Raw genomic sequence first — 20,884 nt, forward strand, 5'->3', positions numbered from 1 at the left:
ATTTAGACTATCTGATAAAACTGGGAAATTTTTTAATTCGTCATACATGTGAACAGTACACCTTGAAGCTTAAAATTTACGTATTTTTAGATTTTCCTAAACCCGTGAATTGCCTTGGGGATCCTTTGTAGTGCAATAGTTTAATTTTACGCAACCATTTAGAATTCCTGATGAACCCGAAAAAAAACATGATAATGATATATCATGCATGCAGGCAAGCAGAAAACTTTATTGTGCAAGATGGGATTTCGAAATACTTGAGATTTTAATTATGTGATGATTGTTTAAACGTGTATACGGAGAGTATACGTGTGAATCTCCATCCACATTTTATTGCGCTTATCGGGGTTTCGAAACAAATTGACACAAATGAGTCGAATGCAAGAATCAGGTCTCTCGCATAAATTTATGGTCATGGCCGCAGTGTGTACAGACGCATTTTAACCATATACGTATGCAGCATAATACGGACCCAACATGCGAAAGAAACTTACAAAAAGTAGATGATCGGCGTTTATACGATGTAAAACCACCAGCACATGCTTGTTATTTTAGAATTTCATGTGAATAATAATAAGTTTAAAGGTCATATTGTTATCAAAATAGCATCAAATCCAAAAATAATAATTTGGGATTCCAATTAACGATTTATCAATATTTGTATATTCAAACGTAATCTTGCATATCGTGTTTGGAAGTTCATCAAGGTAGGAGAACATTATTAAATAATGGTTTATGATATTTTGTTTCAGAGTTGCAAAAGTAAAGTTTGTAAAATTATGCTATTTTTTGTATACTAGAACTATAAAACCTCAAAAGAGATTGCTATTTAAGTGTGCAAAGATGATAATTGTATTGGTTCGGGGTAATAAACACACTTCCTCTTACTTTTTGTATTTGAAAAAAACATATTTAAAGCATTAACTTTGCCAAAGTCTGGATCATGCGTATATATATGCTACCTTTATATGAAAATATAAATCGATGTATTTTACATTCGGTGAAGTAATAATAAACTTTAAATTAGAATATCTTCTTGAAAATATGTATACACAATTTCATTTTTGAGGATTTATTGAAATGCCTGCCATACGTGTTATGTTATTTAAACTAATTGGTTACCGTCATTTGATGAAAATTAATTAATAATTTTAATGTTTAATGTCGTTATTTACGATTGGTTCTGTATTTTATAGACATTGTTAACTTGCCTGAAATTAAAGACAAACGGATGCTAACAAAATGTTCTCTCTCGATACTCTTTCTGGATTTCCATAATTGTCGCCTTTGCTGAATCGATAACATAGATATATGGCTACGCTTAAGTACAAATATTCGTGAAAACCATTAACGGACACAAATTACAAATGTTAATTATTTTATAACCTATTGCATAATATGGTATAATGAAACTGTCGGTTGCATTCCCTTTTTTAATAGTTTTGAGCATATAGCGAGGCAACTACAATAAATTTGCAAAAAGCACGAACTGGTTCGAGATGTCAAAAACAACTGCAGCGATGAAGATGGTACAAGCAAGTGGGGAGACATGTCACATACACTGCATTAATCAGGATACATGCCACCCAAACTGCGGAAAAACCACTGCCGAGATATGCAAGGCTACATGGATAACTCTTATTAATAGCATGGTCGTCTTTGGAAAGATAATGTGTTTAATACTGAACATGACGACGGTATCATACGATTCGATTGCTAAAACCAAATCGCCCACATTTCAAAGGTTTTGTCTACTGATCCTATGGGTTTGTCTTATTTTGCTAGGAACAACTTTGTTCATTGTATATCGAAACAACACAGAAAGGACATGCAGAAAAAATACCTCATCACAACCGTGTTCATTCCAACATTGTCTTGCTATTTTTAATGATTTGTCGACCAAACCTAATAAATTACAATACCCTGAAAGGTGTGTTTCATATGGAGGTAAAAATTGTGCACCCTCTGTGCGTTGTTATAAATATGATTTGAACATTTTAATTTTGTTTCGTGTAGTCCATCTCGAGGTTGCGTCGATGAATGCAAACGAAAATTTAAATAATACAATATATCGTGTCTATCTTTTCACTGTAAATGATTGCCAGACAGGAATTTCCACTTCTAAAGGCAACGTTGAAATTGTTATTTGTATTATCCTAACGTTAGAAGACGTGACTAAGTATTGGGCTCATTCGTCATTTCAACATTTAACGGGGATCATAAATGAAGAAGTTTTAAGAAAAGAACTGAAGTCAGCAAATGATCCATCTCTCAAAATCACCTTTGCAAAAAGCACCATATACGTGAACGTAGATACCTGTGGGTTGGATAATAATCGCGATAAACAAACGTTTGAGTTTAAAAAAAGCACAGTCGTAAGCGCTAAAATACACCTTTTCAATGTGAATCAAATGTGTTTACAAAAGGTGTTAGGAGTAAATATGTATAAAGCAGATAAACAAACATTGATAAGAGTTTTTAGAATGAAAAGAATTACTGTATATATTGGTTTTGGTCCTAGAGATACATGTTTATCGTTTTTGCACGGACATAATGGCAAATGTCACTCTGCGATGGAGAATGATGTCAAAAAACTGAAATGTTCACCTGGTCAAAACGACGAGAAAAGTCTCCCGCCAAATAGTACAATTACTAACGTTGAGACTCCCAGTGTTAAATATGCGGAACTAGCAAATAATGTCCGTTTTGGACATGACGGTCTAAATGCCAAAAGTTCAGTTGGAAACGAAACAAATACATTTAATGTGGAGACAGACGATACTTTTAAATTGCAAAACCTGAAAGATGTGATAAATCATATAGCGTGTCTGTATCGTGAAAAAACTTTTCTATGTGTTGATGCACATAGCATAGCGAAACGAGTCCGAGTTTTCCAAGATCGACATGACGAAAGAGGAAATGTTTCATCGTGTTTACAAAAAAGACCCTTCTATGAAATACCCGATCGCAAATACACTCAACAAAAAAATCAAACTACGAAGGATGTTGAACACAAATGCAATGGAAAGGGAATCCTGAAACTTATTTTGAAGGATACATCCAGTGTCTGCATATTAGCACCGCGTATATGTATCGTAGCTCCAGTGACCGGAAATGAACACTGTGGATCTAAACCGCAGGTTGACGTCTTAAGAAAACTATATGATGTTGTTGAAAGAACTTTGAAAAGTGTGTCTGTTCCTGCACAGGAAAGCATGGTGTTTGAACTTCTAAGGATTTGCACTTTCAGAACATTCCCAAAAAACGATAAACCGGATGTAGGCGCATTTGCCGCTGCTGGCTTTTACTATGCATCTCAAAATGACGAGGTTATTTGTTACTGCTGCTATAAACGCATCAGTAATTGGGGCAAATCTGACGACCCATCCGCTGTGCACGTGAGGATTTCTCCGGAATGTAAGTTTCACACAAGTAATTCGGAGGTTAATGTTTCAAAGGCAGTCACTGAATCTGTTCAATCCGACATCTTGGCAAAACTACAAGGCAACAAACGTTCGAGCATTGCTACAAATTCAAACAATACCACATTATCTATGTCAATGGTACCACCTAGAGTAATAGATGGCAAACGTTCCATAGCGACGGGACAAAACTACGAAAGTCGCGTCGCTATGAATACCTCTCAGAAGACACATACTAATCAAGCTTTCCCTACTGACTCCTTAACTTCGACCAGTCGTCCACCAAACGCAACTGCTGGGCGATTTCAATCCATGATACCGCAAACGTTCAGCGCTGATATTGATTCCTCCAAGACATCACGATTCCAGACAGGGAAATTTGTTTCGTCTGTTAACTTTGCGATTCCAGACTCTAACACAAAAGCGATTCAACCAGTAGACGACGCCATTGAACCAGGTTTGTACAGGTGAATTTATATTGTACAATATAATTAGATAGACTTACAACCAGTATTGCAACTTTCTATAACAGCCATGATTTCGCTTCATGTAAAGCTACTTTTGAGTGTATGATTATTGCATGCCATTTTTTAATATATATACGTGCGTTCTCAATAAAAAAAACTTACTCGTAAGTGCCAAACAATAGCGTTTTGATTCATAAATACATGTATATACATGGGCAGTGCACGTGTCGAATTCAAATCTAACTCTGGAATGATATTTTAAACAATGCAAGTTTGACATCACATGTTTATTCTAACGGTGAAGAGACGTGATTACAATTGGAGATACATTGTTAAATGTGTTTATATGACCTTTTCACAACTTGATTCTTTCATCCTTTGGCTATTTATGGTACATTATTATTTGTTTAGGTATAACAATAGATGAATACATAGATGAGTACAATTCAGGCTCAAATGGTGGAAACAAAAGCATATCGAAAGCATCAACACAAACAACAGATACTGGTGGGATATCTTCTATATGTAAGGGTGTGTCTAAAACGGAAGCATAGCTTGTTATTATTCTGAATTACATTACATACCTGTAAAAGACTGTATAACTGCAAAGACAGTGAGATAGAAATAATAAATAGTATTAATACTAAGTTTATAATAGCAGTGTTGATAATTAATTCGGCGTGGATCTACTACCACGATATATAGCATGATTTTGTGCAGTTTTGAATTCTTCAGAGACGTATTTTTTATATTTCAGGTTTGAATGGCATCGTTGAATCTCTTATAACATCTGAAGCGTCCGTTATTGTTCAGGGAATGGGATACAGTTCATCATTGATGAAACAAGCTTTGTACAGACTTGTAAATAAAGGTAACCCAGTTTTTATATAATTTGCTAATATGTTTAATACATGCATACTTTACTAAGAATGTATTTGAATGCAGATTTATTAAATCAATTTCACTTTCCCACATAATATGATTTGAATTTTGTTTTATGCTTACGCAATTCGTATTATAACAACCTTTATCAATTTATTTGCAGGCAAAACAAAGATTGGTCCGCAGGATATCATGCAAGAAATTTTTCTCATAGAAGATGAATAGTCGTGATTGTATTTGTACTATTTTTTTATTATTGGTTTAACAAATCTTGTTTAATTGATGTATATAGTAATGTAAGTGACTATAGGATAACTTTTTGTCTAAACCCGCCTGAAATTCACACAATTCCACACCAGTATAACATGCTTGTTAACTGCTGTATATGTTCACAACTCCTTGTTGTACACTTGTATACAAGTTTTACTCCCTATTTGTTGGTTTTATAATTAAATGTTTGTGTCAGTTTTCAAGTTTAAAAAAAATGAAAGCTCTGTAAAAATTGTCCAAGTTTTATGATACTTTTGTATTCATTTGTTTAGTATGCTGTAGTGTATTTATTTTATTTTATTTGGTATTTAAACATATAACATGTAATGATGAAAATGTAGATGTCCATTCATTATTAGGCGTAGCAGCAATGTAGTGTCATGTTATCAATAAGTATACATTTAAATACCTAAAACAAAGTGTTTATTGTGTTGGATCTTTTTATATCTCAAAGTTTTAATACGATGCATGTCAAACCGAGAAATTTGACATATACTAGTATATGCGTTTTCTATATTTTAACGAAATATTACATTCCAATATATACTTTTTACGACTATTCAAAACACGACAAGCGCTGTTAATGCTTTGTATTGATTGTTTGTAAAATTCGCATACTACAATCTATTCAAACTGAATTCAGATGAATTAAAGTTGTAAAAATGCAAACTACCGGTGTATTCATACAATTATCACTTATTACAACGAGCTATTCTTAGAGCAGTATGAGTATTGCTACTTTTATTGTCAGTTATAAATCAAAATGCATTTGCATATGTATATATGACAATATTTTCATCATATATATTTGTACAACGTTTACCTACCTACACATGTAATATTGGGATTATCTGTATCGTATGTGTTAGTTTAACTCTTAAATCGGCTAAATGTACGTGCGTATTAATATAGTTGTACCAGATGCCTATATTTTCAAAATAACATTTTGTTATTCAATTTTGTTTTATTTTATACAAATATTTCTTGAAGTTTTTTTACTAATGCAATACACATTGTTATATAGCAACTGTTTACCCTGTCCGACTTAAATTTATATCGCAAAATCGTCGAGTATTCAGCCATTTACATGAGATCAATCGCATTTTAACCATATAATTCACTGCAGTAGAGGCGCTCTTATGTGAATTTGCAAAAACACACCTAAAGTGTAATTGTGAAAATGGACTGCTTACCACACTTTTCTTATGACTAACATGTCAAGAGTAATCAGAAATGTATCTGGAGTTTAGTGCATAAAATTAGATGCAACATGATTTTGTGTTGCTGTCCAGACATCTTTTTAATGTTCCAAACCGAGTGCCTACGAGTTGTAAATAAACTGTCGTTCAATAAATTTATAACACATGATCGTATAAACAATTATACATGTATATTAAATACACTATGATTTATCTTTTACGACGAGAATCAGGATAATAAGATTATATATGAACTAGTACACAAACACAGATAACTCATACACGTATGCTTTCACGCACTTATAAATGTTTGATATGATGAGACATGCGTTAATTGCTGAATTTTAGATTCTGTAATGTACGGAATATATTATGAGAAAATGCATATTTAACATGCCCTTAAAAAAGGATAAAATAACGTAATCACATGGTTTACGGTGTCCGGGACAGATGAATTTATATAAACTTTAAATGTTAACATGGAACTAATAATTCATCTCGTAGCAACGTAATTCCACATTTAAACAACGAACATCGAAAAACAATTTAATTACAATTTAAGTACAAACTGTAAAACTGTAAACAAGAGTAGCAGAATGGCAAATCATTGAGACACGATTAAAATGACACTGGCCAATGGTCATTTACATAAATCATTTGTTTCCAAAATTCATTTAATAAAAAGATAAATGTGTTTGATTTAAATATATCAAAACCTAAAATTGTGAACACGTCGATGGTAGACAGACCGAGATCGACATTCAAAGGTTTTCAATAGTATGACAGTTATAAGTTGATTAAAACAAGTGGAATATTGATCTGGTACTTGTTTAAAAAATACACAAAACTGCACTGCATTTAATACTTTAAACATTCTGCGACTGATTATTCATAGCCGCTTCATCGTTTTCTACCATTTATCTACTAGACATATATGTACCTGTTTATTTAATGCATTTTAAAAAGGTTAAAATATTGTGAGCATTACGTCGGAACATAATCTCGATTTATGTTATACCCTTTATGTTTTTCAGAGCGTTGTACTAATATAATATTTTTTGTCAATAATAGATCTACCGTTGTTTATGTTATATGAAGTATGGTATACTTATTTGTTTGCAGTTTTACTCCATTTACCTTTAAAATATGACGGCCTTCTGTTTGATTAAATGTTTTAAAGGTAACAATACTTTATAATGTACTTTAAATCGCACTTTTAAATTGTTCAGTGCTGTTTACATTTTGTATCTGCAAATAGAATACACTACGTGTTCGAGAACGCAATTTTTAGATATGTTATGAACTTATTGACATGTACTCTGATATAATTGAAAGCAAATAAACATGATCTAAATGCGGTATCTTTGCATCATTTCCGGTTTTCCATTTAGTCATTTTAAGCTCGACTATTCACCTAATAGTCCGAACTATACTATTCACCCTTTTGACGCATTTGCCGTCGGCATCTGCGTAATGCTCTGGTCAAGAAAACCGTGTAGACTCTCTATATTAGTGTTTTCTTGTTTAGTTCATATTTTTTGGAATTCGTACGTCTATACAAAATGCAGTATTTAATGCGTTGGTAAAAAGGATGTACGACGTAAAACGTTTTGTTCCTATTGTAATTTACGTAAATGGTAACTTCATCTGCAACAGCACAATACAAATCTCAATGTATCATTTGGTCCTTAAGTTATGGTAGACAACCACTTGCTTAACAGTGATGCAAACAACAAAAGCAATGCACATGATACATAAATACACACTACAAAGGCAGTACGGTCATTTCTAAACTTTTTAAGATTTATAATTTAATCATAACTAGTTGTATGGTGTAACAGTTTTTTATTCACCGTTTTGTCCCATTGTCACTACCTAGAATCTTGTGATTTATTGACAATCTGAAAAATTAATACATGGTATTTAGGAATTTGTTGTGCTCTTGTCTCATACAGGAATGTTCGAACTTATTTTATTCGGTACTTTTTAAGCAATCTTAACATTGGACCCTTTGTCCGTACAATTAGATTATGCAAATGAACTGCAGGATGTGAAAACTCACGAATACGCTGACACAAATAATATCAGATTCCTCTTCACCTACATACTTCAATTACCCCGAAAAAACATCAACCAAGTGCACTTCGATGCATTTTCATGGTCGGCTATGTTATTCTTGTATTCCTCAAGTGCGTAACTGCATTCGGGGAACTAAATGCGTTTCTCCGTAAGAAACTTTCTCCAAATGTTTGGTCAGACCAAATAGAGTCATTACAATACTTATCATGTTTATAGAAAGTTCCAACTGCTCAAAATCCAGTTTTTGACAAAAAAACAACCCAGATGTTTTCAACATGGCTAACACCGATATCATCTCAATTTGCTAATAATGTAGATCAGTTGTTGTTTTTTGCATTCAAACACAACTGTTCCGATTTAAATAAACCTGTACATAGCAGAAATAAATAACCAGGCAGATCTTAATGCACAAAAGTATCATATAAAATTATGCAAAACATGAGATGACTTACCTAGACTGATCCAAACATTAACTTCATTGTTTACTACAATGATGTTATTTTACTATTCTTTGCTCCTAGTGCTTCTCATTTTGATCGTTCAAGACAGTAACCGGAAAACTGTAAAATGATATATCGGTTATTTAAATGAAACTAGCAACAAGATTATGAAACATATAAATCGCGCACGGTTTTGGAAGTTTGTGTTTAGAGACGTGATTTACCCTAGGGTTCGTTGAAATAAAAATGACATGAATATTGTTTATATATCTTGTATCTGTTATATAAGTGTATTGCAAAGATTTTATGAAATCCAGTGCCATATAGGAGTGCTCATCTAAATACAAAGTATCAACGGTGGTTTTGACTTCATATGACAAAGTTTTAAACTAGGAACACACACGGAAATGGTAATGGGTTAAAAGTTGACGTATGACGGGCGGACGCCGGATATGAACTGAGCAATAAATTGCTCATATTGAGCACTTCGTTAACTGATGAGGTAAAGCATCAAAATACGTTGATTTAAGAAGTGAACTTTAACTGTTGTAAAGTGCCATTTTCACATGATTTCTCTTTGTCTTTGTTTTGCAAAGAAAAGGAGTAATGTCACTATGATCCAAATGTTTGGTCAGACCAAATAGAGTCATTACAATACTAATCATGTTTATAGAAAGTTCCAACTGCTCAAAATCCAGTTTTGACAAAAAAACCCCAGATGTATTCAACATGGCTAACACCGATATCATCTCAATATGCTAATAATGTAGATCAGTTGTGTTGTTTTTGAATTCAAACACAACTGTTCCGATTTAAATATACCTGTACATAGCAGAAATAAATAACCAGGCAGATCTTAATGCACAAAAGTATCATAGAAAATTATGCAAAACAAGAGATGACTTACCTAGACTGATCCAAACATTAACTTAATTGTTTACTACAATGATGTTATTTTACTATTCTTTGCTCCTAGTGCTTCTCATTTTGATCGTTCAAGACAGTAACCGGAAAACTGTAAAATGATATATCGGTTATTTAAATGAAACTAGCAACACGATTATGAAACATATAAATCGCGCACGGTTTTGGAAGTTTGTGTTTAGAGACGTGATTTACCCTAGGGTTCGTTGAAATAAAAATGACATGAATATAGAAATAACACAATTCCTGAAAAATTATCAAGAGATACGACTCCATCCGCTGGACTTCAATTTAAAGCAGGTGACCGACAAGCTACTAGATAGGGCCATGCAGGAGCGGTTGATTGACGTGTTTGATATTTGTTACAAGACAACCTTGGTTTATCAAGAAATCAATTATTATGAGACGCAATATTCCCCTAAGATATATAGTTAAAAGTATATGAATAGATCTTGTTTCATTTCCGGTATTCCAGTTAGTATTAAGAATGTAAACATATCGATTTGCGTTGCGGTCATATTAAATAGTTGTTCGCCTGTGAGATATAAATGTTATACTACTAGATCTAATTATAGGTTTGACAATCATTGGGAACAACTTCTTGGATTGTATTGCAAACTATGAATACGTTTGATAAATAGTTGTATTTGGAAACGATTCTTTGCACTCGTCCCTCATCAATATATAGTTTGATTGTATAAAACAACGTTGTAAGATTTAATTCACAGATACAGATGAGTTAATACTTCTAAAACAACACATGCCTGCCAAAAAAATCTATGCACGCTACAAAGATATATTTTAAACAGTAAATGTTTATCCTACTATTTTTTTTTTTGGAAAACTAATTCAATCATGTTAATGTACTTTTAAATCGATCGTTGCCATTGTAAAATATATTCTTTATTGTGCGCTAGGTACGTTCGTAGTGCACTTACTCGATATACTTTAGAATAGAACAAAACATATTAACTCAATATGTACTACACGTTCTCGCGTGTATTTAATTTTACACGATTAGTAATTGGAAAAACGCAACTAGTAAAGCAGCTGGAAAATGAACGTCGCGATCAAGGGGAGAGTCGCCCTCAGAGACCCCTTGGAAACACTATATTGGCTTAGCCTGTTATTAAATAAGATGTTGAATCGGTAAACTTCTGCTTGTTGCTCTGCAAATTTCATTAAGAACAGTCTACACTCGCGAAGGTAGTCTGCCAACTGCTCAGCGTTCCTTTCGGTCGCACAGCATGATTGTCTTTTACTTTATCGGAACTGTGCACACTGAAGACTCAAACGCTCGCCAGCGACGAATAACCCAGACGCTCAACATTAGCTTTTTCACCTAACAAGTCACAGGTGCAGGTCTCGACACAATGACATTACACGATACAAAAAAGAGAAAATAACACATTGGAACTTAAATTTTATTCTAATAAAAGCCTTTCTCCCGATGTGAACCTGAAAACCTTTTGTGTATATTTTGGAGAGCTATTGTATAGTATGAACATGTTCACAGGTATTATCATTTTACAGGTTAAGTCATTTATTGCTATCTTTCTCTACAATCTAGAAAACCTTTTACATTATGTGCATGAAATGCATTGTCATGTTTAGAGTACATTAACTATCACGTTATTATTCTAATAATAACATTGATATAGCTGTGTTTTTTCTATCAAATCGTATCTATTGTTTTCCTATTTTGTACTTTCGGTTTCCAAAATGGTTGTTCTATTTTAAATTTATTAATATTGCATTTGCGGCAACAGGATTTGTGCAAAATCGTAAACAATAACTATACAATTGTGCATTGTGATGGCTATGTAAATTTAGTTCAATTTCGGTTGGTCGTGATTTATGAATGCAGTCTCTGTTTACTTCTGTTAAGTGCTTTACTTGATAACCTTGAGTAGTGTCATACATGATCGATTATGAATGTTTTTGCAATCAGCATACGTCATCGGCATGTGACATTATTTGCTACCGCTAAACTAGATATATTCGGATTTAAACTCATCAAAATCTGTGTCACTATTTATCATTAACGTTTTCATATCACCGGACTTCTACAACTTACGTCCGAAGCATTGTAAGGCAATAAACGTGAGTAAATGTTAAATTATTCTTACAAATAGGAAGTTATTAATGGAGTAATCACAGGTAATTATTTAACGGTTTCCAAAAAGGAAACGATGACAAACTATTTTTGAAACATTACGTAATGCGGTGTTCTTTATAAGTATGACACATTTTGTATTGACTGTAATTTCTTTGTGGTTTTTGTTACCAACTGATCAACGTTTTCTAACGTTTCTTTTACACTAATATACCATATCAGACGAAAAACAAATCTCAAATTTCTATTTATAGTTTAGAAATCCTTTTCCATACAAATATTTTGTCGAGTCTATGATTAATAAGAATTTTCAGACTGTTTTATTTTCGCATTTTTTATGTTTTATTCAATTGTATTAAGTTATTGACTGTATCAAAAAACGTAAGACGGCAAATAAAAGCAATACGAATAGCAATAGGAGTATCAAGTACGATTTGTGTAAACTATATATAGAATTAAGAAAATCCTAGATGGGATCCCAAACAAAATAATCACACCACCATTCAACTTTCGATTTGCAAACACAATGTGTCCATATCGTATTGACACCCTGCAAATGCGGCCGTATATGTTATGCAGCATGTATACATGTAAATTATTTTAGAAAAGACGAATATGTTTGCGATAATAATCACAGCAACATGTTATAAGTCGTTCTGGTACACGTACCTTTTAGACAATAAATAAGATGGACGAATAACAAGTTATGCATTTTTTCAATGCTCACCTGAGCATTCAATGCGTGCTTGTCGGGAGCTTTTATGATACCGTGCTGTCCGTCGTCCGTCAGTGCGTGAGTGCGTGTGCGGGTTATTTTTTGTAACGACATCTCCTGGTCTCTAACACAGATTTTAACGAAATTTCGATAGAATGATTCTTGGGTGAACCTCATTCAAAGTGTATTAATCGTTTTGGTCTGTAGCATATGAAGGTCACACAGCTTCAAATATATTTATAAAATGATAACTTAAAAGCACTTCTCGAAGCCACACGAGTTATATTTGGTGTATAACACGGATAAGTGGTCATATATTTTACTTTTGTTTAAAGCATGGCCCCTGGATTTAAAATGGACAGCTCCACTGATCGCATGACATACACTTGTGTATTAAAGGGCTGTCCAACAGATTAAAGCGTCGTTCGACGCGAATCGATATTTTGGGATACTACGAGGATTGCTTATATAGCTAAAAATACCTCTGCATTTGACATGAGCGTGGATGGTCGAGTGGTAAAGTCGGGAGACATTTTACTCCAAGCTTCCATGACTCTAGGGGTCAGTGGTTTGAAACCTGAGGAGGTTAACGTTTTTTCTTAATTTTTTAAATTGTATACTTATTTTTTACTGGAGATTTTTAGTTTAAATGTTTAAATTTATCAATATAAAGCAATTAAAGCAGTTAATGACAATCTTTAATACATGCCAAAATCTGTTGGACGGTCCCTTTTAAATAATGTAAAAATCTAAAACAAGGCCCAAAAGTGTCATATTTGGCATATAACATCAGATGAAGGTCCACTAACAAGATTGTTCCAATCATGCCACAGGGGTCAAAATTTTCCCTGCCTGCCGTAACGTGTCTCTCTTATATGTAAAGGGTAAATACTTCTACTTTGAAACCGGAATGCTACAAAGTAGGACTTTAAAGAGAGGAATATCATATGTGTCGTCCACAAAGTATGTTCAAATTATATTCCTGAGGTCAAAATTGAACCTTATGGTTAATTGTTTCCCTTACATGTAAATAGTGAAAACTGTAAAAACCTTTTTCTATGAAACCACAGGGCATAACGATTTGGAATTTAGCATGCAGCATGGTATTACGGGTCTCTGCATAATTTGTTTAAATCATGTTCCTGTTGTCAAAACAGGCTTTTCCTGGCCATCACTTGTTTCCATTAAATGAATATAGTGAAAACAAAATAAAAATCTGCTGGGCGCAGATGTGTTGTATTTGTTATGCGACATCGTATGGTAGTCACTCTTCAACAAAGTTTGTTCAAATCATACTCCTGGTCTTTAAATTGGCCCGCCCTTGTTTTAAATGTATTAAATATTAAACGTGAGCACCAGGAGGCTCGGCAGTTTTCCCTTTTGGGATATAGTACAACCTTGTGATCCCTATAGCAAGCCCGAAATATTTGTTTAATGCTATCTCGGCCGTTTTGTAAAATAGTTAGTTCTAATACGGAAAAAAAAATACGAAAACAGTTCAGTTCCTCCATATCAGCGACATAGAGCCTTTAGTAATATTGTTCTGACGTAACTTTGATTGTGTTGGACGTGACACCTTACATTTGCCAATCAACCGACAATATATTATTATTCTAGTACCTTACGGGTTTCTGTACGCCTCGCGAACACACGCCCAAAATATTGATGGCGTGATAATAAAACAAACATGTATGAATGAATATTATTATTTCTTTTTCTAAAAGAAAAAGTAGAAGACGCAAATGTGCAGCTTAGAAATAATATAACCAAAATTCACAAAAAAGCGCGAATGTTTGAACATATTGAATATAATGTAAATGGTTGATATAGCCTTCACGATGATTAAGTCCGAGCATGTACATTACTTTAAATTGTAAAAAAGGAGAATATGTTAGTCTCCAAGAAGGCAAGGTTTAAAGCAATCTAACGAAAGCCAGACAAAACGAGCATCTAAATATGCTCGTTATAAACAGTTGTTTAACTTAAGTCACAATCAATGCATAGCATTGGATACACACATTTACTTTTTTACAAAAGTTAACACAACCGTGCGATGTTTATGCAAACCTATGCAGATGCTCAATTCTTGGATATTATCAACCGGTGTTGTGGTTTACACAATCGATTACATAAAACAATTAATACTTCTATGTAGATGCAATTAGATTTTAACGTTTTTTAAAGCATATTTTAATTTTCAAATATATATAGCATCGAGTTATGTACTTTATACTGGATACTGTAATACAAGTATTAATTAGTTATGTACTTCCAGGACACGATGGTGCCGGTACTACTCTCAATATTGGTGCTGGCGATGCATCACCCCGCTGACGTCTTCGTAAATCAAATGAAGATCGCCGAATATGCAATCTCCCTAATACCAAATGGAAGCCATATTCACATCGGAATCTTCGCGTATAAATACTTCGAATTGTTCGACGAAAGCAAGGAGAAATATGAAAACCAAATGCTGCAATTATTATATAATTCCAATTATACGTTGTATATAAGCGCGTCCTCAGTAACATTACAGTATATACACAATTTCAAGATACCCCCAGGACTGCCGCAAATCGGATTGATCCTTGGTTCTGAAAGCAGAGTAACTGGAGACATGACGGGGATCAAGCGGTTGAAGAAAAAGACTTTTGTAGTCGTTGATATTACGTCCCCGTCAAAAGGTCTTGCTGACCTGGCTACAAGTCCTGACCACGTGTTTTCACCGTTTGCTTTCGATGCCAACCGGTTCTCTAACTTACTTAATAACGGTATAATTCATAATATATATTTTATTGATGATTTATTTTAATGAAGTTATTGTTAAATGTATGTATTAATTGTCGGAAGTTATTGATATGTACGTAGAAATAAATACACGTTATATGTGTTTAGTAATTACCGCGATATTCTAGTACTAACAGACCAACAGACCAACATAATGTTATGCAATTCTCTCTAAAAAGCCTTGAAGCGTTATCTTTTTCAAAAAGAAGAAATAAACTTTTTATGTTAGCATATTATCCTCGCTTGTAGGAGACACATAAAACCTCACTGAAAATGAGATTTCATATCAGATCTGTACTTTACAACATTGATTCTGGATTGGAAAATGTAAAAATGCAAAATGTAACACAGTACAACAATCAAGTTTTTCTATGACGACTGTCTTATATAGAAAACTGATGATATTCATTAATACGTATATCACAATGCATTTGTTCAGTAATGTTCGTGATGCAGATTGGCATCTAGTTCGCGAAACTATAACAGAAATAACAGAACTAACAAGCGCTTTTGTGACGATTATTATATCTAAGTGCACTACTTGCATACGGTGTATGTGTTTGTTACATAGTATATTACTTTCCTTAATGCAGATGCGCAACTGCTATGCGACACCGACATGTATTTGCCTTCTTCTGCGAATGGAAGTTGTCAGCCTTGCATGAACCCGTGTGGGGCAATGTTGCCTCTCAACTGCACGACACGTGATATACAACGACAGTGCAAATGTGAGTGCAGAGTATTCAATGTACGATTATCCGATTCCAGTGACATAACTGAAGCAGTTGCTTAAGTGATGGTTTGTTTGTTTTTACGACAATATGCTCGTTTTCGAATAATTAACCGACGCAATTAACCTTACAGTTGGGTAAGGGATTTTGCTCTGCAAATAAGGGTTAGGGATGAATATTTTTGGGGATTAATCTCTATCAATCCTTTTTTTTAAGGGATTAATCCCTAACAATCCCTTGTGGGGATTTTTTGGGTTGAAAACGGATTATTTGGGATTGTTTGGGATGCTAGCACTCTGCGCATGCGTGCGGCTTAAAAGGCGGAGTTTAGAATGTAAGCTTTTGCTATGACTGCGCATGCGTAGGGCTGAAAAGGCGGAGTTATTATTGCGAGCTGTTACTCGCGATAATACCACCGCCTTTTCAACCCTACGCATGCGCAGTAATTAAATGTATTAATTTATTAAAGCGACGATCTATAAATAAACAAAGATTGGAAACATCAATTCGGACCAATAGAAAGTATCCGGAAATGGAATGCGCGCAACGAAAACGAAATCAATATCACGTGACATCAATCGAGCAAACGCTAGTCTCAGGTAAAAAATAGATTTTACATCCGGTGATGCGGATTTTGACACCCTACTTATATATACACGTCGCTCTTGGTTACATAAAAATTCCCACTTATGGATTTCAACCGTCTTTGTTAACAATCAATTAAGTGCACGAGTACTGGAATTGGTATAGCGTTTTTTAAAGGCGTATGTCCAGGCGTGTGCCGGGAAAACAGGGCTTAATGTATTTGTTTATTCAGCTCTATAATATTTATATCAAATCTGTATAAAACAATGTCGGTGAACATTAATCCGGTGTTAATTTTTGAAAATATTGAGGCGTTCATTAATTATGGATATGGATATAAAACGGTGCATTAATCCGAATATACAAAAACACCGGGCGTATTGCATATTAGTTCGGAGACATGACTCCCAAATGACCAACAGCTGTTTCATTTGTAAACGAGATTAACACGAAATACCTACCTATCTATAATAAAGTTTATATGCGTACTTCAATATTATAGTTTTATAGCATTTTATGTGGTGCGATATAAGTGTTTTCTTATGAAAGAGCTGTTGGTCATTTAAGAGTCATGCTATGCTGTACATAAACATGCAAACCTTAATTTATATTAGCAAAATAAAACACTAGGTATTTGTCAAGATCCATAAGAGTCAAAAACATACCTGGCGTAATAGAGTAATCGTGCGCAGCGAGACTTGCTCATATAGAACTGAACCTCTAATTGCTTTCTTTCGAAATAATTTCATGTCTCCGAACTAATATGCAGTTTGTCGGCAGGTTTTTTGTATAATTCTACAGTAAAATGATTAATACCGTCGAAAGTCTTATATTACACACGCTAAATGTTGGCGTTAAGTACGCGATAAAACATATAAGAATAAAAAATAATAATATAACAATAAATAAAAAAAGATAACTATTGATTTCCTCAAGTCAATATGTTTTCCAAAATATTCGCACCAATGCGAAATTATTTAAGACAGTAAATTCGCATAAAAGCTTATAACATAGGAGAGAGCTGTTTATCATTTGGAAATCAGGTCCCAAAACGTGTTTTTAATGAAACTTAGTTCCAAAAAGGGGGGTTAACGCGTTTTAATTAGGAAATAAATGAATTCAAAGACATCAAACGCGTCGAGATAATAAAATAATCTTGATTTATGTTATAAAGACGCGCAAATCAGTATATGTTTTAATGAAAAATTACAAGGCAATTAATGCAAACAATGGGAAAGTATTGACCCACTGAGAAAAAACAATACGTCAAATTACGACTCCTGCATTGCAGTATATGTATTTTGAAAGTGCCATACTACGATATTTGACAAGTACGTTTTAAAAATTATTGGTGAGGCGGGGAAGGTGGAGGCGGTCGTATATTAATAACCCGATACGGTAAATACATGGAAATTAATTACAAATGAAATGAAAATAAATGAAATTTAATTTTATTTAAAACATATTTAATTTTTAATTTAATGTTGTTTGCTTGATAATTTTATGTAATGCTCGTTGATACCAATGTATTTAAGAGAAAAAATATGTTGTCTTATACACAAAGAAACAGGTACAGGTTTCTCTACTGAATATCTGCTGAAATTCTACATTTAAATTGAGATAAACTGTGAAATATTTCAGGCCGTGGTAAACCTTCTTTTTGAACAGTTCATGTATACCTTTGTCATAATCTGAAATTGTTAGTATGTTTCTTAATCAAGTATCAATTTGAAATTAATACAAAAACTATAGGTTGAACAAAAAATGATTTATTGATATTTAACTGTCCCGGCGATGTTCTCTCTATTCCTAAACTGATCTATTTCTTAATAAACTTTTCCAAATAAAATTTATAATTTTAAGATTGAACTGCAAACAGAAAACACATATATTTATTATGCTTTCACTTATTGATACATAATATATGAAAGACATTTTGAATTCAAATCTGCGGTAGAGGCTCACACGCATTCTTCTCAATGTGGATGTCCCCATTTTTGATTTAAAGCGTTTACTGGTATGCTTGTGACACCACATGCCGGCACATGTGTAGACAGGATTATAACGATAAGATGCGTAATCTTTATCACTTGACTGAAATATAGGTTGCTGCAATGACACCAATCTTCGTTGCAGCACGGAAAATATTACGTAAAATCCAACTTGTGCCGTGCTGCCCGGGTGTTCGCCAAAGAAAAAATTGATCCGAATAGACCAGTGCGCGATGGCCAGTGAAACATTAATGTGCACTGGTGTACAATTAATAAATTAATTAATTGTATTCTGCATAAAACCGACACAATTAAAACCTCATCTAAAAATAGTTGTCTACGCCACGCCTACTCGTTTACGGCAGTGATTAACTCCGCCTTTCATCCGTATTCCCCGCTGACATCGACTGCGCATGCGTAGAGATGAATTAATCGCTTGAAGAGATGAATTCATCCCTTGCGCTGCGTTGCGACAAATTCATCCCTTATATGGCTTAATTCATCCCTTGCGATGAATTCATCCCTTATAGGACTTAATTCACCGCAATTAACCCCTAAAAACCACTGGAAAAAGTTTAATACAGATTAATTCGGATGAAAAGGGGTGAAAACGGATTAATCTCTAAAAATCGACTGAATGAGGGTTATTTTTTAGGGATTCTAAAGAGATTTATCCCGGAACAAAATCCCTAACCCCACTGTAACTCTTTTAAAGGATGTGGTTTGTACAGCATTAAAGTTGTTTACCTCTCTTAATACATCACGTTATGTGCCTTTGTGGAATAAATGTTAGTATTGGGCACATTTTGGCACAAGTGTTGGAACATATATAAAGAAGAAATCGTTAAATCAACCATATCTGATTAACATGTTATTGCATTTCAGACTATACATTCGAACAAACGAACACGGCCTCAATCGTATTTGCTCAGACATCCACACCGGGCTACTCTACACCACCAGACTTCCATGACAACACAAGGCTGAGTCGTACAACAATAACTGGAATCACCATTTCATGCTTTATATTAGTGTTTATTGTTTCACTTGTATTGTATTATGTCGTGAGACCACAAGTGGTGAGAACATGGTTCCAAAATTTACGCTCACAATGTTTTGATTGTTTAGCTTCTATACTCTCCCCAAAACCACATAGACGGTTTGACGGCGTAAGACATGGTGTTATTTCTGATGACATTTCAGACGACGAACTCTTAGATGACATTGTGGGGAATGATATAACATAAGATGTTTGCATGAAAGTAATAAGCAATTAATTTAAGTACAAAATAATATATAAGTAACAGTATTTCCACAAGGTTTCATGTATAACGTTCAGTTTTTGCTGTCAACGTCTACAATGTCTTATTGTTATGTAGTAAAAAATAATAGGACGAAATGTTTTCACAAACACAACAATATAACTATGACTAACGTATAATTAATAATTTACATGTTTATAAATACATGTAATATTTAATGAATATCATTACAAAAATAAGCTAGTTAATAGCAGTTTTATAAAGGGTGTGTAACTGAATATGATTGGACGAACTTTCTTTTCAAAGCGCAACGATATAATTTTGAAAAATCGTTTAAAATCATTTTTGTATGCATAACGTATACATTGAATGTCAAAAAAACACATTATAGTATTAAAAGCAGTGTCATGCTGTTAACTTTCAGTAAGGGATGTAAACTTGTTCTGTGTCTTGACTTTAATTGTATTCAACTTATTTGAAACTATTTTACTTTACTTGTATGTATGTCACTGAAAATTGACATACTAAACTAGGCGTTGATAATTTCTTCTACGGCCTTATTGCTGCTTCTTCCTGCATTGCACGACGATGATCTGATTGATCTGAATGTAAATATTCTATGATGATATGTCACATAAGCTTGTTAATAAAGACGTTATGTATTTGATACTCGTTTTGGTTGCATTTCATCGTGCTTCCGAAAGTTAAGGATCTGATGATCTGGTCTATAGATAAAAATTGAGATAAATAGTTGTTGAAATGAAATATATTCACGTGTATGGATGCATAATTTAACGTGTTACACTTTGAGTTAAATTTTCCATTTACACTAAAATGTGTCGTGGGCAAAGTGTGAGATGTGGACCTCCTTAAACAAGTATAAGCCTCAATTTGTGTTTGCATTGACTGTCTCAATTAAAGATTTATTGAAAATAACAACCCAGCAGCCCGCTGAATGAAACACCCTTCAGCGACGTTGGCGATGGATAGTCCCCAGCTTTCGCTATCTGCATC

The 20,884-nt window shown here is 33.7% G+C and overlaps 2 protein-coding genes across 4 annotated transcripts; both read left to right on the plus strand.

The window, feature by feature from the left end:
• The first annotated feature begins 1,435 nt into the window (after nucleotides 1–1,435).
• On the plus strand, nucleotides 1,436–7,389 carry LOC127834626 (uncharacterized). 3 transcript variants are annotated; one of them, XM_052360628.1, is made up of 4 exons: nucleotides 1,436–3,879; nucleotides 4,301–4,420; nucleotides 4,647–4,760; nucleotides 4,935–7,389. In XM_052360628.1, the coding sequence occupies exons 1-4, from the start codon at nucleotides 1,500–1,502 to the stop codon at nucleotides 4,994–4,996; spliced, it is 2,676 nt and encodes an 891-aa protein (XP_052216588.1). In that variant the 5' UTR covers nucleotides 1,436–1,499; the 3' UTR covers nucleotides 4,997–7,389. The 3 variants fall into 3 exon arrangements, with proteins under 3 accessions (XP_052216588.1, XP_052216589.1, XP_052216590.1); XM_052360629.1 differs by having other exon boundaries at nucleotides 4,301–4,414; XM_052360630.1 differs by having other exon boundaries at nucleotides 4,301–4,396.
• A 7,408-nt stretch (nucleotides 7,390–14,797) lies between these two features.
• On the plus strand, nucleotides 14,798–20,537 carry LOC127834665 (uncharacterized). Its single transcript, XM_052360688.1, has 3 exons — nucleotides 14,798–15,285; nucleotides 15,895–16,029; nucleotides 19,494–20,537. The coding sequence occupies exons 1-3, from the start codon at nucleotides 14,832–14,834 to the stop codon at nucleotides 19,853–19,855; spliced, it is 951 nt and encodes a 316-aa protein (XP_052216648.1). The 5' UTR covers nucleotides 14,798–14,831; the 3' UTR covers nucleotides 19,856–20,537.
• The last annotated feature ends 347 nt before the right edge of the window (nucleotides 20,538–20,884 follow it).

This window comes from Dreissena polymorpha, chromosome 6 (genome assembly GCF_020536995.1).
Source record: "Dreissena polymorpha isolate Duluth1 chromosome 6, UMN_Dpol_1.0, whole genome shotgun sequence".
Lineage (NCBI taxonomy): Eukaryota > Metazoa > Mollusca > Bivalvia > Myida > Dreissenidae > Dreissena > Dreissena polymorpha.

Coding starts and splice junctions, on each gene's coding strand:
- LOC127834626 (XM_052360628.1), top strand. CDS start 1,500: ATGTCAAAAACAACTGCAGCGATGAAGATGGTACAAGCAAGTGGGGAG. Junction 4,421..4,646: donor GATATCTTCTATATGTAAGG/GTGTGTCTAAAA, acceptor TTTATATTTCAG/GTTTGAATGGCATCGTTGAA. Junction 4,761..4,934: donor GTACAGACTTGTAAATAAAG/GTAACCCAGTTT, acceptor ATTTATTTGCAG/GCAAAACAAAGATTGGTCCG.
- LOC127834665 (XM_052360688.1), top strand. CDS start 14,832: ATGCATCACCCCGCTGACGTCTTCGTAAATCAAATGAAGATCGCCGAA. Junction 15,286..15,894: donor CTCTAACTTACTTAATAACG/GTATAATTCATA, acceptor TCCTTAATGCAG/ATGCGCAACTGCTATGCGAC. Junction 16,030..19,493: donor TATACAACGACAGTGCAAAT/GTGAGTGCAGAG, acceptor ATTGCATTTCAG/ACTATACATTCGAACAAACG.